The sequence below is a fragment of the Pangasianodon hypophthalmus genome, chromosome 22, assembly GCF_027358585.1.
Source record: "Pangasianodon hypophthalmus isolate fPanHyp1 chromosome 22, fPanHyp1.pri, whole genome shotgun sequence".
Taxonomy (NCBI): Eukaryota; Metazoa; Chordata; class Actinopteri; order Siluriformes; family Pangasiidae; genus Pangasianodon; species Pangasianodon hypophthalmus.
The window spans coordinates 7823243-7839021 of NC_069731.1; the positions used below are offsets into that span (position 1 = coordinate 7823243).

Below are 15779 nucleotides of genomic sequence, written 5' to 3' on the forward strand. Positions count from 1 at the left end.
CAGTTACCACAGAATAATCTCATGTTTAACCCATACAAAATTCTAGGATTATTCTAACTCTTAAATGTGCTTATATTAATATTGACCCACTCACCGAGTATCTTTAGACACCCATTTCCAACTCCATCTCTGGCATACAGGCCCCAATAGATACAAAAGAAGAGCAAACTGAGAACTGGGGAGAAAAATACAGAATGACAATAAAAGTTATAGTAAAAGTACCACATAGGGAGGTGGAAACCAAGAAGACATAGTGAGACGTCAGTGATAGAGGAACAATGGCTGAGTGAAAATCAGAGGGGGTAAATATGGGAAGATAGATCTGATGAAATACAGATACTACTATCTGCAGATGCAGAGTAACTTCTGATCCACATATTAAGGCTAGGGTTATATTTATGTCCATGTATAGCAGTAACCATATGTAGTAAACAGATGAACATAAAAAAATCATTAAAGGTAAGTGTGTGAGCAGCATAGCAGCATGAGATTCAGATCTCCCGTTCTCACCCTCGACTCCAGCTGCAGTCATAAACATCTTATATGTGGTATGGAGTAGCTGCCTTCCTTTCAGGTTATCTAAAAGAATTACAGAGAGAGAAAAAAAAGATTTAAAAAAAACCATGGAAAAACCTAGGCACAGACACACAAAACACTCAATGTTTCTGTTTATCAGAAATATTATACTGATTGTGTTTTTTTTTTCCCTGAAAGTCATAAGATTACGTTTGAGGATTCAATAAGGAATAAAACACAATGTTTCATGCTGTTACAGGAAAATAATCCACGATGGGGTGGTGTGATGAGGCCCAACACAAAGCGGATTATTTTCTAATAACATCTTGAAGTGTTTTATTCCTCTTATACCACAGCATTTTGCCTATGTTTACAATCTTTTGTTTATTAATGACCAACAAGCCTTTTTCAACCACTTCTAGTTACATTTAATGTTGCGGAACTTATCACAGCAATAAACATTCCTTCCCTCATCAGCCTCTCTTGTTTCTCTCTCTTGAAGTTAATAAGACAAAAAAAAAACACCCATCAACTTGTCGTTTGTTGAGAAAATGGAAAGCGCAAAGTCATCTGTCCTGAAAACTTTCAATGTTAAACAAATATATCGTTACAGAAAACTTCACCATTTCAATGATTATACGTTTTCCTTTGTTAAATACTATAGGAACAATAACAGATTAGAATAAGCGCATTAATATTAATCTGTGATTTGAATTACAGCCGGTCCTGCTGTCAGAGCTGCTGTTTCTTCTAACCAATCAGATGCGAAAATTCAACGGCGCTGTGGTATAATTAGAAACAGTCTTAAACAAAACAATACCAACTAGGTTGCTCCGTTTCATGTAGTCATTAATAACTCATTAACATGAACTCACATGCAAAATAGCAGGAGAGAGAAAATACACTGGCAAATATAACCAAGAAGGTGATGTCTGTTTCCAGAATTCCTGACACAGGCAAAAGAAATGGAACAAGAAAAATGACTGTGAGTGAAGAAACGCATTGTATGCATGTATTGTACTTAATACAAATGAAATATTGCACATTGATCATATACAGATTTCTCATGACATACTTGTGGTCTCTCTTGACAATTTTTAATTATTTTATTTCATCATAAAACCCCCCAAAACAACATATATTTTTCTCTTCAGTTGCAACATGTTGGCATGCAGGTCTGAAGTAAACTTAAATTTAATAACATCAAAGCATTGCATTATACTAAAAGGAAAATATAAAAGCTGTTAACTTGAACTATTCCAGATACATATAAATCTTGCACTTATTTAATTTCATTATAACATGTTCAGTTAGGTCTAACACCCTTCTGTATGTCTCACCAAACTCGTCTGCAGAAAAATGTTGTTTCCAGAAAGACTGGCCATTAGTTAGCTTCATCTCATACTCCAGCTGTAACCCTCCGCCCTGTGAGTGTGTGAGAAACAGGCAAGAGAGACGGACAAATATTCACAACACAAAGAGATCGTCTATAAAGGACTTCAAAGCATCAGACCTTCTAGTTCTTGAGAGGATTTGAGGCAAGCTTGAAAAAAAAGACGACATGCTTTGATTTCATTTAGTAGGAAATCCTCCTCTCTCTTTATCAAAAGGGTAAAGAGCACGAAGCATACACTGTTTCAATGTGGCTAGAGAAGGTCTGAGGCTGAGGGAGCGGATAAAAGACAGCAAGGAATCAAAGGCTAGAACAGAAATGTGTTGAGTTGGGAATAACTGAAAACAAGCCGATCTCTTCTCGCTTAGACATATATGCATTTGAACAAGAATACATGTGAGTATGCATTAGACAAAAGCATTTTTTAAATGCACAGTTTATCTCCTGATTTAAGGCTCAGGTAGGTTTTTTTCTTCTCCTATACTTGTGTACTGAGTTTCTTCCAGTATATTTTTGATATACAGTACGGTTCAAAAGCCTTAGGCACTCGATTTTTTTTAATACAAACTTTGTTATAGATTTTTATTTTATGACTTGTACATTATCGACTCATTACAAAAATATCTTTGCTTTCCAAACATTAGTCTCCAGAAGAACTGTGGCTGGTTCTGCAAGATGCTCAGTAAATCTTACCAGCTAATTTCCTTATAAAACTGCACAAATTGCACCCGAGACCCCTGAGTGGCTGCAGATCGTGAGTGCGAATCCTGAAGATGACACAATTATCTGTGGCCAGTAGTGCAAGAAAGCAAAACTGGCCGTGCTCACTGGGTGGGAGGAATGGAATACTCTTCCTCCCCTATCAATCACAGCGACACTAGCCAATCACAGGCGTCTGTGAACTCATGTATGCAGAAGGGGGCGGATAGCGCTTTCCTCCAAATGTATTACGCTGCCCTGTGACGTAACACGAGCAGCAGTTCGAAAAGATGCTGTTGGATGGCTTCATGTGTCTCAGAGGAAGCATGTGATAGCCTTCACCCTTCCTGGTCAGTAGCTGTTGTATTATAGGGAAGACCTGAGTAAGGAGAAAATCAGGTTGGGGGGAGGTGGGTGATGGGGTTGAGTTAAAGGAAAGGAGGCAGTCTTGCAGGCAATGCAAGACATTCCTAACAGAAGGAGTCCATTGCCTCATTCTGCATCATATGTCACTACATGACACTGGGCCTCAATTATCAAGCACAAGAAATATGGTATTCATGAATTGGTGATAATCATGTGGGCAAAATTTCAGGCTTGTATCTGTATTAGTTTATGAGATATAGAGGCTTTAAAAAGGGGGTGTTGCCCTGTAAAAATGAGAGCTACAGAAAAGGTCATTACGTTTGAACTATTCATGCTAAATGCATGGAATTTTCAGCAATTGTTGTCTTAGTATAAGGTCCACAGTTGCATATTTCCATTTGTGGCCTGCTGAAAATTGTAAAATATATATATATATTTTCCATTCCTTGGACCTCTCCACACTAAATCACATCAGATCTTTCCAAACTTCACATCTGTTATTCATGGTATAGTTTTCTTTTCTTTTTTTTTTTAGCATCTAGGTGTATGTCTAAAAGAATGCAAACTTTCTGATTTATGAGGTGCTAAAAAAAAAAAAAAAAAAAAAAAAATCATTTGGTGCCAATATTTGAAACGCATATTGCCCATGAAAAGAATTATACCACTTGATAGAACATGCTTTAATTAGCAAATGCGCAAAAATATGAAGTTGGTACATAATGCTTTTAATTCCTATCATTTAGAAGCACATAGCTGTGTGCTTTTACTCCTCAGCCAGATATGGTGTTTGATGTCAGCAGAGCTCTGCTACTCTGCTATACATATCCATACTTGCCAGCTCTATTTGGAGGCTGATACGAGCAGCTGCTACTGTTTTTATAAAAGCAGACCAGGCTAACATGGTTTAGTAGTTCCTTTGTCTTTGTCACTGCTGCACACACCTGATTTACATCTCACTCCAGATGTAGTCCCTCCTTTGCTGTTATAATAAGCTCCACTCTTCTAGGAAGGCTTTCCACTACATCTTGGAGCATGGCTGTGGGGATTTATATAAAATCCATTCAGCCACAAGAGCATTAGTGAGGTCAGGCACTGATCTTGGATGAGGAGACCTGGGGCGCAGTCAGCACACCAATTCATCCGAAAGATGCAGGCCAGTCAAGTTCTTCCACACCAACCTTGGCAAACCATGTTTTCATAGTGTACCTTGCTTTGTGCACAGATGCATTGTCATGCTGCAACAGGTTTGGGCTCCTTAGTTCCACTGAAGAGAAATCTTAATGCTAGAGCATACAAAGACATTCTACACAATGCTCTTTCACCTTTCTGGCAATAGATTGGGGAAGGCCCACATATGGGTGTCCCCATACTTTTGGCCATATAGTGTATTAGGATTATGTTGTCATGTTTAAATAGCTTATTTATTTCAAGTACACCCATTTTCAGTTGTTTCATATTAATGACTTAAAAGAAAACAAACCTTAAAAAACTAAGACAAATAAGACTAGCTATTTAGCTAGGACAAAAAAGAAATGGTACCTTTAGGAGGAAGAGTTAGTTATTTTCTGGCATTATTAGAAGATTTAGCACACTTTCTCTTTCACTGTTTAGTCAGCATTTTGTCATTTTTAGCTCTCTGTGATCTTTGAAGTTTGGAGGACGTCACTATACGTAATTCACCTGTTCCATGAACGCACTTGGTAATTTATGGTGGTTTTTATTTATCAACATATGCATAAGAGTATGAAGAAAATCAGTGAGCATGAGGAGGTATTCTGGAGATTATCCAGAGTTCACAGAGCTGTAGCTACTAGTGTTAACAAGGAAGGAGGAGGAGGAGTTTCAAGTATGATCACTTTCCCTTCCCTAAAATTTCAATTTTTTCCTAAGTAGAAATGGAACACACAGTACACTAGATTTCACAAGGTTAATTTTGGGAAAGCAGTATTTTTTTAGTGTGTTAGAAAAGCTGAATTAGCACTTACCCCACACTTGCTGAGCACAATATACCACCATCTCTCTCTGACTGAACGAAAGCTACGCCCTCCGACACAGCTGAGGACTTCTTCATCATCCTCTTCTTCAACCTGAGGTGCAAATAATTACAGACAACCTCACACCTTACATCATCTTAAAAACTAAGCAATGTAGTGACCTAAAATTATTGGCACACGTCATGGAAATGAGCAAAAATACATGATATTTGAGCTAAAACATTCGGAAACATGGTACAGTTTAATTTAAAACAGCTTTTTCCCCAAAAACAAAAAGATTTTTTAAAAAATTATTATTATTAATGCATTTTTTTCCCCTCTACAAAACAGTTATTTTCTCCAGTGAAGCCTGCTCTGGAGAAAATAACAACACTGAGTCTCTTTGTATAATGTCTAACACGGTTGGAGAAATTTACAGACGGATTTTGGTCCACTCCTTCATGCAGAACATTTTAAGCTCCTTAATATTCTCAGGTTTGTGCATGTGGACTTCCCTCTTCAATTCACATCACAGGGTGTCCGTTGGGGACAAACACTGAGACAGAGAAGGTCATCGCAAAACATCGATTTTGCGATTGTACGACCATTTCTGTGTTGATTTGGAAGTTTGGCTCATAATCATATAGAAAGCTCGATCTAGAGACAAGTCTGAACCTCCTGCCAGAGGCAACCAGGTTTCAGGCTAAAATATTTGGGTACTTAGCTAATTGTGTGTAATGGTATTTGTAACTGCTTATGTATTTTTTTTTTTTTAATATTATTTGCCCATGTTAGCCACCATCTGTCTCTCTTCTGTTTAAGTTCCTATTTTAGCTGATGGAAAAGGATGACAAGTAGATTTTACATGTATGTAACCGATATTTATACCCCAGGGAAACAGGACACGGTTAATGGCTACAACAGAGGCCTGACAGAAAATAAAAATAATATTTTGTAAGAATGCAACTTTTTGCTTTTATTTAAAATTATTCTTCAGGGATATCAATGATGTTGGCACACATATTGTTGAAAAACAGAGAGTTAGAGAGTCGGACTTGTAACCCGAAGGTTGCGGGTTCGAGTCTCAGGTCCGGCAGAGATTGTACCACACCAGTGTGTGTTCACTACTGTGTGTGTGCACTTGGATGGGTTAAATGCAGACGCCACACGTCACTTCACTATAATGCACACACTGATATTTTTGCTCATTTTTAAGAAGGGTGCAAATAATTCTGGAGGGCATTGTAAGTGAATCTCTAGTTTCTTACCACACATCCAGACCAGGTGTATCGGGTGGTAAGGTTAATGACTTGGTTGTTTTCTGGCCTCAGGACTGCCTCTTTCTGATAGCAGTCCTGCAATACATCAATATATATCATTTATACCTATAACTCTTGTCTGTTACTTCTCATCAAAACAGATAAGAAGTGGAAGAGTCAAAACAGTCACATCCACACAACGTTTTCACTTAGGCATGTGACACATTAGGCGCTTGGAGACTAGAGCTGAGAATGTAATTTAGGAAGCAACACAGCACTTTACACTGCATCCTTTTCGTTTAAACTGAATCTCACCAGGCATACAGAATACAACAAACCCACACACATACACTATCAGTGTTCACCTCACCTTGTCTGGCCTCTTGTATACAGCTGGCCACTGCGAGCTTTCATCAAAGTACAGCAATATGTTCTGACAGCAGCGTGACTGAAGGGAGGAAATAGAGATGGGGAAAGAGAAACGTAGATATTCTGAGAGACAAACATGATAAACTATGCCCAAAAGAGATGTCAATGAGTGACTGAGTGACAGTAATAAAGAGAGACAGTGTAGTGACTTTAGTAAGAATGCAGGAAAAGAGAGCTAAAAAAGTGGATCGAAAAAGCAATAATGCAATGTTACACTGCTTAGCAATTTTACTCATGCTATCCCTTTAAGTGCTAAAATTCGGCCAATTTCATTTTACTGACTGCTATAACAGCATAGTTTAGTATAAGAACCTGGATAATCAGCATGGCTACACACTGTGTAGTGATACTGTATCTTGGATATTCTATCACTACTGCATCACTGCCATGTTACACAGTAGTGCTAATGTAGTGAAACGGCACTGAGAATGAAATGAAACAAAAAAAACAGAGTTTGCTTCACATTGCCTGTAACCTTACGTCGAAGTTAACGACAAAAGAAATAAAAGAAAGCTAGATCTCGTCATCTGTATTGCCTGTAATTTTACCTTTGGGTAACGGAACTTGAAGTCCAGTCTGCCAAAATCAGTGAGGAAACAAAACCTCGTCAGAAACACCCAGTCCTGTAAGATAGGGAGAGTAGAACAAGTAACGTGAGAGAGGCAAAATACCTCAAACTATGAGCATTTCCTTTCTCACTGTTAAATAAGGAAGGAAGGAAGGAAATTAAATAAGGAAGGAAGGAAGGAATGAAATTAAATAAGAAAGGATGAAAGGAAGGAAGTAAGTAAATAAGAAAGCAAGGATGGAAGGAAGGAAAGAAGTAAATAAGGAAGGAAGGATGGAAGGAAGGAAGGAGGTAAATACGGAAGGAAGGAAGGAAGGAAGGAAGGAAGGAAGTGAATAAGAAAGGAAGGATGGAAGGAAGGAAGTAAATAAGGAAGAAAGGAAGGAAGTAAATAAGAAAGGAAGGAAGCAAGGAAGTAAAGAAGGAAGGAAGAAAGGAAGGAAGGAAATTAAAGAAGGAAGGAAGGAAGTTAAATAAGGAAGGAAGGAAGTAAAATAAGGAAGGATGGAAGGAAGGAAGTAAATAAGAAAGGAAGGAAGTAAAGAAGGAAGGAAGCAAGAAGAAAATAAAGAAGGAAGTATGGAAGGAAGGAAAGAAGGGGAATTGTGCATGTAAGAAATAAACTGAGGGATATTTACATGATTACATAAAAATCTTGAGTTCATAGGCAGTACATAGCCTACGTGTAAAGAAAATGTTAATGAATGAATAATGGGTTTAGTTTAATTAATGTAAAGCTGCGTATGTAATGTAAATAATGCAAGTGTGTATGTAATGTAAGCATCTACTATACATCTACAACGACTGTTTCAAAATAGCTGAAACTCCTGCACACTGTGTTCAGTCCTCTCCAAACGAGACTGATTTGTAGGATATTTTGTTCTGACTGAGAACGTGGGTGGATCGCTGTCAGGAGGACGCAATATAACACAAATATGACTTTCCAAAAAGCTGTTCCTGAGCTCCGAGGCTGATCTTCACTGAACACAATATTAATGCCTTGCAACACTGTTGGATGAAATCCATCTTAAATCTGTGTTTTCCTATTGAAGCCAGACAAGCATACACACAGAGAGAGGTAACAAGGTTAAGCAAAGTTAAAAATGTTCCACCATCTTCAAGCATCTTGTTTAACAGTAAATAAAGAGACACAATTGGCAGAGCACATAGACCAGTGCACTGATTACTAACAGACAGTTTCTTAGGCTATATTCTTCTTTTGCCTCTGCAAATATCCACAGTGAACATCAATAAAAAGACAGGGAGTTGTCAAATAAAAACACAAAACACGGCCCTTTTAACGTTTTGTAGCTTACCATCAAATAAAGATGTCATGGTACTATAGTATATAATTAAAGATTCCTGTCTTCCTGTCCCATTTGTAATTTTATTGAAAGCATAATCCATATACATTGTCACATGAAATATTACAACCTTATACTACCTTAGATATTATATGATTTGAGACATATGGATTTAGATCTATAGGTGATAATGTTAATGATAACACAACATCACACTGCTGTCCTGTTTATCAGCTGGTGTTTTATTATTTATTTATTTTTATTTTATTTTTTTGAGCAAATGCATCTGATAAGTGATGCCACATAACACAAAATTCGTAAAGTTAATTAAAAAAAAAAAAATTGTGTAACTGCAGTGTTTTTCCTGTAAAAAAATGTTTTCACTATAGTTTCTCGCAACGTTTTACGCATTGCCAAACAAATCTGTTGATATTTCAAATAGCAAACATTTTCTGTATTTTTTCCAGTAGTGGTTACTTTTGTTTCAGATAAATTTTATCTGGTTGAACTTTGACCTGTGAATTTGCAAACCATAAGGTGGTACTGAGGTCTCTTTGGTCACTAAACAAAACGGAGGAGCTGCGTATTAATTATTATGCAGCGTTCATACAGGACTTTTGCATGGTGCATGTTTAACATGTGGCCCTCCATGTGCAAACACACCAGACACGAGTTGTAGATCAGTGTAGACAGAGGATTTTTAGCTCTTTTTTTCTCCGCATCATGGACAAGTTTCTTCATTAGCTTCTGAGGTGCAACAGTACAGCACAAAATACAGGGTGTCCCGAATATCTCCATACACAGGTGACTATGTTTGCCAGCACCACGGCGGTTGTGCCTTCGTCAGTGGATGTTCATGGACGTCCACTTCTCGGTTGGTCCGCAGGACTTCCAGTCTTATTGAATTTGTTAATAAGTTGGGCAACAGTGTCGTGTGTGATGTGCTTGCAGCGTTTCCTGTTAAAGTCCATCGCAACCTTGCGACAGCTTCCCGATCCAGCCATGAGAATGATTTAAAAAAAAATATATATATATATATATATATATATATATATATATATATATATATATATATAAACTAAGTATGAAAAATTTTGGAAGACATTTTGCTACAAAGTGTTAATTTCCCCTGTGTATGGAGACTTTTGGGACATTCTGTAGACATAGGTATCCATTAAAATTGTTTTTGTTACTCACACACTGTGCTCGCTGTTAGGACAAGGTAACCAGATGGCATTTCCTAAGGTGTGTGAGAAGGACTGACCTGACAAGCATGCATATATATATATATATATATGCAGATTACCATGGCATGCTATATATGTATATATATATATATATATATATATATATATATAGAGCATGCCATGGTAATCTGACACAAGCTTTGTCAAACCAGAGTGAACGTGTTCAGAAATGTGCCTGCTGAATAATCATTGGCAGAGCACACTCTAGTTGTCAGATTGTGCTGAAAACCTCTCATTGACTCTCATTTCGCCTCCTAGACTGACAAAACAAACTGTGCAGAGACTTTCAATTCAGCCCACTCAGATTCCCCGTTTAGAGACTGGCTGTTTCCCCTTAAGTAACAAATGTACTTCTGGCAAACCAAGAAGTATCAATAATAGATTCTATATGTCAGTGTGGCCAGTGGACCAGTGGTCTCAGTCACTAGGAGAGCGGCTCATCTGCGTTTCAAGCCCTGATTTTTTAAAATTCTGACTGGTCAAATTCAAAATATGGGCCAATAACCACTAGCTGTCTCACTAACTGAAACACTCAGTTATTAAATTCATTTTGCTTGCCCTGTTTGTGTTAGGTGAATCGTTTTTGATGTGTGTAATCGACTCCAAAGCTTAGGAGCCTTCACGGTGATTCAAGGAGTCGACTCTTTTTTGGACTGACTCCCAGCACCTTCGATGTGAACCAAAAAAACAGAGAACTTGATTACTTGACAAACAACATATATTAAAAATATATTATATACTATAAGAAAATGACAATGATGTAGCAATTATCAGTGCTACCGAGTCAAAGTTTTTCTTTTTTTTCCTTTTCTTTTTTTTTTTTTAAATTAAAGCCAAATTTAAAAAAAAAAAATGTAAATGAGTTTGGCTTCATGGCATGAAGTTTTTTTTTTGTTTTTTTTTTAATGAGAAAAGGTTAATTTTGTAGAGTGATCATTTCACTCACCATAATTAGTCACTTCCAACCCACTGAGAAAAAAAAAACTCAAAAAACTATTGAATTTTTGGGCAAAGTAACATGATATAAAGACATTTAACAGGGCAGGAAACATAAAAAAAAAAAAAAAAAAAAAAAAAAAGACCATAGCTTAGTAACATAGTTGGACAACCAGCTAAAGAATACCTGATGGTTAGTAAGTATGGTTCTGCCCAGGACATTGTGCTTCCACTGCTTCTCTTGGTGGCCACAAATAAATGTTTAGGCGCTGAATTATTCCTCACATCAAACCCAAGTTACAGTATGTCATGAGGCCAACACCATAGTGCAATGTAAAGTGTTCCCTAACTTTGGTACCATTTTTCTCTGCCATTTTCTATCAAATGGGTTTTTGTCTAAATTAGGTGACCTAGTGTGTGCTTGCTTCTTAACATAGACCAAATAATCAATCATGAAATTAGCTGCCATCTATTTTCATTAGTATTAGTATTTGATCAGTTTTGACATTTATTGTTGTAGCCCTAGTTTTGACATTTTTATTTGTTCATTTCCAAATGCCTAGAAATTTGACTTCAAATCATCACTGCAAATTTGGTCTTAAATTAGATTTGAAGTTGCATTAATGTTTTTAAAAATATTACATTTAATTTCACATCCTGTATAATGTGCTAATTTGAGTCCATCTTATATGTAGATTGATTTTAGTCTATTATATCAATTGATGATTATTGGCATGGTGCTGATTCTGGATGAGGAGAACTTTCTTCTAAAGGATGCATTCGTACTTCCTACGAGTCCTTGGTATGACTTAAACATGAGTTCCCATTACAAGATGGTATTCTATATTAGTATAAATATATATAAGGGATAAGGGATTGTGTGCATTACACAATTTTAAGGCACGACATGGAGGCAAAGAACCACCCGATTATCCTGCTTATACTGCTTATTAGCCGTGGATTATCCCGCTTATACCATGGTCACCTGCCAGTATTGACAAGTTAAAGCTGTAACTGGTGTTTGCAATGCAAAATTTGACTGCAAGAATTAAAATAATGGTTAATTTTCCTTAGTTATTTTACATATGTGTCATTAGATCTAGAATTATGCCTGCCCTAAATCATACACAGAGATAATGTAGTGTGATAAGATTATTATTTGAATGAATTATAATAAATAGTTATAGAAAGAAAGAGAGAGATTGTGCGTGTGTGAATTCCCTGCGTCTACTAATAATGAAGCTGTGAGTTTAACTACTGTATGCAACTGTAACTGTACGTTACTATGGTTACAGTAGTTTACAGGCAGCGCATTAATTTAGACCGATGATTAACCTGACTGGAAGTACCTGTGCATTCATCGGTTTGAACACACACCTTCCAGCCAATCAGAATCGAGTATTCCGACAGACCATATCTTAAGCCACATTTACATAAATGCTACAGTGTGGTTTGGTATATCAGTCTTGCTTTATTGATGTGTGTTATACAATTCAGTTTGAGAATGCAGAGCAATGCATTTAACTATAGCTTTGAGTCAATGCAAAGTTGTCAAGTTCTTGACATATTAATACAACAAGCTGTTTGTAGTTAACCTGACTGAAATCACTTTTTTGTTATCTAATCTAATTTTTGTTAAAGCAATGTTTTCCCATTCTCAAATAACTGGAGATATAATAATAATAATAATGTCCTATTAACTAAAGATAAAGTTGTGTTAAAGATCTAAAGAACTCTTGTATCTATCTTATTTGAAATATTCACCAGTTCGACACAATTTCTTTCTTTAACTTAATTTCTATTTTGTGATAATAGATCTAGATGATCTATTATAGAAACTCTTTCTAAAAAAAATTAATCAGTAATACTAATTTATTTGGGACAGATCTTTGAGGTAATCTGAATCAGTCGTATTCCCATGAATTGTGTGGATTAATGAATTTTAATGAAGCTGGAACACTGATTAACCACAGACAATGATCACAAAAAAAGAGCTCAGGCAGTATAAAAAATAGATTATACCGAAGGAAGGAAAAAGGATTTACTTCTATTTGCATGTTGCTGTTTGGAGGATTTCTGTACTGCAAATTATAACAGTATCACAGTATTATTTTACAGAGTGAACAAATTTTTTTTTTTTTTTTTAAAGATGTCAGTTATTGTCATGCTTAAATTAAGGCCTGGCCTCTCGCGAGCAAGTTGTTAGGCTTCTTCATGAATGTTAGATGAGGTTGCTGGACACGGTGCTTGGTCGTCAATTATTTGTTCCTGTCATCTCACCACAGGTCTGAAATTCAGATACAGATGCACTCATTTGGAAAGTGAATTGATGAGCTGAACCAAATTCATATGCAAATTTGAGGTCATTTGTATAGCTACGTTCAGGCATGTCTTATTTTAATGTCTTAAAATAATGTCTTAAATTAATGTGTAATTTATATGCTTGCCAACTTAGAGACTTTGTCGGTAGCTCTGACAACTATTTATACCCTTTTAGGGACTTTATTTCAAAAGGAGCTCATTATTCTATAGGTACTCTGATTAATTCAGATCTGATGACTAGGGAGGCCACTGAAGTGCACTGAACTCACTGTCATATTCATAGAACCAGGCAGAAATGACTTGCGTTTTGTAACATGGTGCATTATCATGCTGGAAATAGCCATTATAAGATAAATTATAAGATTATAAGATAAGGTAAATTGTGGCCATAAAAGGATGCATGTTGTCAGCAACAATAGTCCACTCATACGCCAAGAAAATATTCCCTAAACCAGTTCACCACCACTACCAACTGCGTGTCGCAGCAGAAATCAAGATTCATCAGACCGTTTTTGCAACTTCCACTTGAACTGTCCAGTTTTGGTGAGCCTGTGTCCAAAGCACCCTCAGATTCCTGTTCTTGGCTGACAGCAGTGGAACCTGATGTGGTCTTCCGCTGCTGTAGCCCATCCACCTCAAGGTTCAATGTGTTTAGTGTACTGAACTGCTTTTCTGCTCACTACGTTTGTAAAGAGTGGTTCCCGAGTTAGTCTTGAACCAGTCTGGCCATTCTCCCCTGACCTGTCTCATCAACAAGGCATTTCCACTGCAGAACTACATTCCCTGGATGTTTTTTTGTTGTTGTTTTTCACATCATTCTGTGTAATCTCTAGAGACTGTTGTGCATGACCATCCCAGATCAACAGTTTCTGACAGGCACCAACAACCACCAACAGCTATTCCACAGTCAAAGTCAGTGAAATCACATTTTTCCCCTCATTCTGATGTTTGATGTGAACATGAACTGAAGCTCTGATCTGTATCTCCATGACTGTATGTATTGTCCTGCTGCCACATGATTGGCTGACTGGATAACTGAATGAATGAATGAGCAGTACATTCATTCAGTTCCTAATAAAGTGCATGCCTCTTTAGAAAATCGTCCATGGAACACATCATGCACATTAGTAAAGCATTTATATACTGGTGTCTTTCAGCTACTTTTAGAGTCCTCATGAAGAGTTATACTTCAGTAGTTCAGTAGTTTCAGTAGTGTTTCGCCTCATTTCCGGTCAGCTTTCTCTATTTTCAAAGATGAACAGAACACCTACTGTATGTTCATCGTTATTTTATTGAACCCCAGCTAAACACGAAGTCAAACATCAATGTTCTTGTCACGGCGAGTTTTGTTTTAAATGCTCTGGCTGGCAACGGACTGTTTACATCACGTGACCCGTCAGTGAGCTGAATCCAAGGCCCATTCGGCTTCCGGTAGATAACGGGTTTATTATAACGTCCTTATGAATGTTTAAGCGTAATTATAAGCACATGGATGCGGGGGTGCCTGATAAGATAAGCTACATATCACATTATCTCGCTATATATATATATATATATATATATATATATATATATATATATATATATATATATATATATATACACACAAGGCCGTAACCACGTCGCGGGGGGGGGGGGGGGGGGGGGGGGGGGTCACTTGGTGTGTGTGTGGGGGAGTGGGGTCATTTTTGCTTCTCTATGTCTAGGCCCAAGTTTGTTTATTTATATATATATATATATATATATATATATATATATATATATATATATATATGTGTGTGTGTGTGTGTGTGTGTGTGTGTGTGTGTGTGTTTAACGTTTCTATTTTCGAATATTAACCTTTAGCTACTTAGCTTACATCTCACCTCGCACTCTTTCACCGTTACAACTGAAGCGTCGCGCGACTTCTGTGACCAGTAAAGCCCCGCCTTCTTTCATCTGATTGGCCATCTCAAACATTTTGACATTGACGAGCTCTGCTTCACCGCCGAGGAAGACCACCCTAAACATGTAACTTTTTAACTTTTTGTCATCCTGGCATCATACATAGCGGTGCATCATGGAGTGCAGCAGAGCAGCATCAAATATATCTAAGACTGAGAGAGACAATTGGGCCATGTCTGATTATTTGGGGGGATGTGGGAGGAGGAGGAGGGGGGACGTGCCCCCCCCCCCCCCCCTCAGTGTCTATGGTGCTTATGGCCCTGTATACACATGACGTTAACAGAGAGGACAGCTAGCTTCACGCACACCTGTAACATGGTATCCAATAACATTAAGGCAAGTTGTAATGGTCTGCGAGCACGCGCTTGGTCTTTGAATATGCAAGCGATTAATATGATGCTCTTGAGAAAGCCGTATTTATCCATCAGTACACACAGATGTGGCCAAACGCAGACGCGTGCACGAAACCAGGCTAATCTACATCTCCACTGCAATAGTGCAAGCTTCTAATACCAAAGGTCTGAGACATCTACTGTATTGTACTGCGTGCACAAAATACATAAGCCATCACCAGTCAGCATCTCACCTCTTTGGTGTTCACGACACCCTTGACGTATTTCCCCCACACAGATCCATCGCACAAGATACTCCACACAATGGCAAGTCCCAGAACTCTATCCATTTTTTTCTATCCTTGCTCAGTTCCTAGTACAGGAGTGCGCAGGAAAGCTTATGCACGAGACGAAGAGCTGCAGTTCACAGAGCCACAATGCGCGCTCCCGACACCCCTCTGCTCATGCACGCGTCCGCGCTCCCGGAAACA

General features: G+C 37.6%; 1 protein-coding gene across 1 annotated transcript in view; it reads right to left on the reverse strand.

Moving 5' to 3' along the window:
- The window catches only part of tmem145 (transmembrane protein 145), a 28146-nt gene extending 12367 nt beyond the window's left edge, over positions 1-15779 (reverse strand). The window contains exons 1-9 of the mRNA XM_026923940.3: positions 15543-15779; positions 7184-7258; positions 6577-6654; positions 6216-6302; positions 4960-5061; positions 1857-1941; positions 1392-1463; positions 511-579; positions 95-175 (exon numbers count right to left, since the gene is read on the reverse strand). Of these exons, the coding sequence (XP_026779741.1) occupies positions 95-175; positions 511-579; positions 1392-1463; positions 1857-1941; positions 4960-5061; positions 6216-6302; positions 6577-6654; positions 7184-7258; positions 15543-15638 (745 nt within the window). The 5' untranslated portion in view covers positions 15639-15779. The remainder of the gene's footprint in view (positions 1-94; positions 176-510; positions 580-1391; positions 1464-1856; positions 1942-4959; positions 5062-6215; positions 6303-6576; positions 6655-7183; positions 7259-15542) is intronic.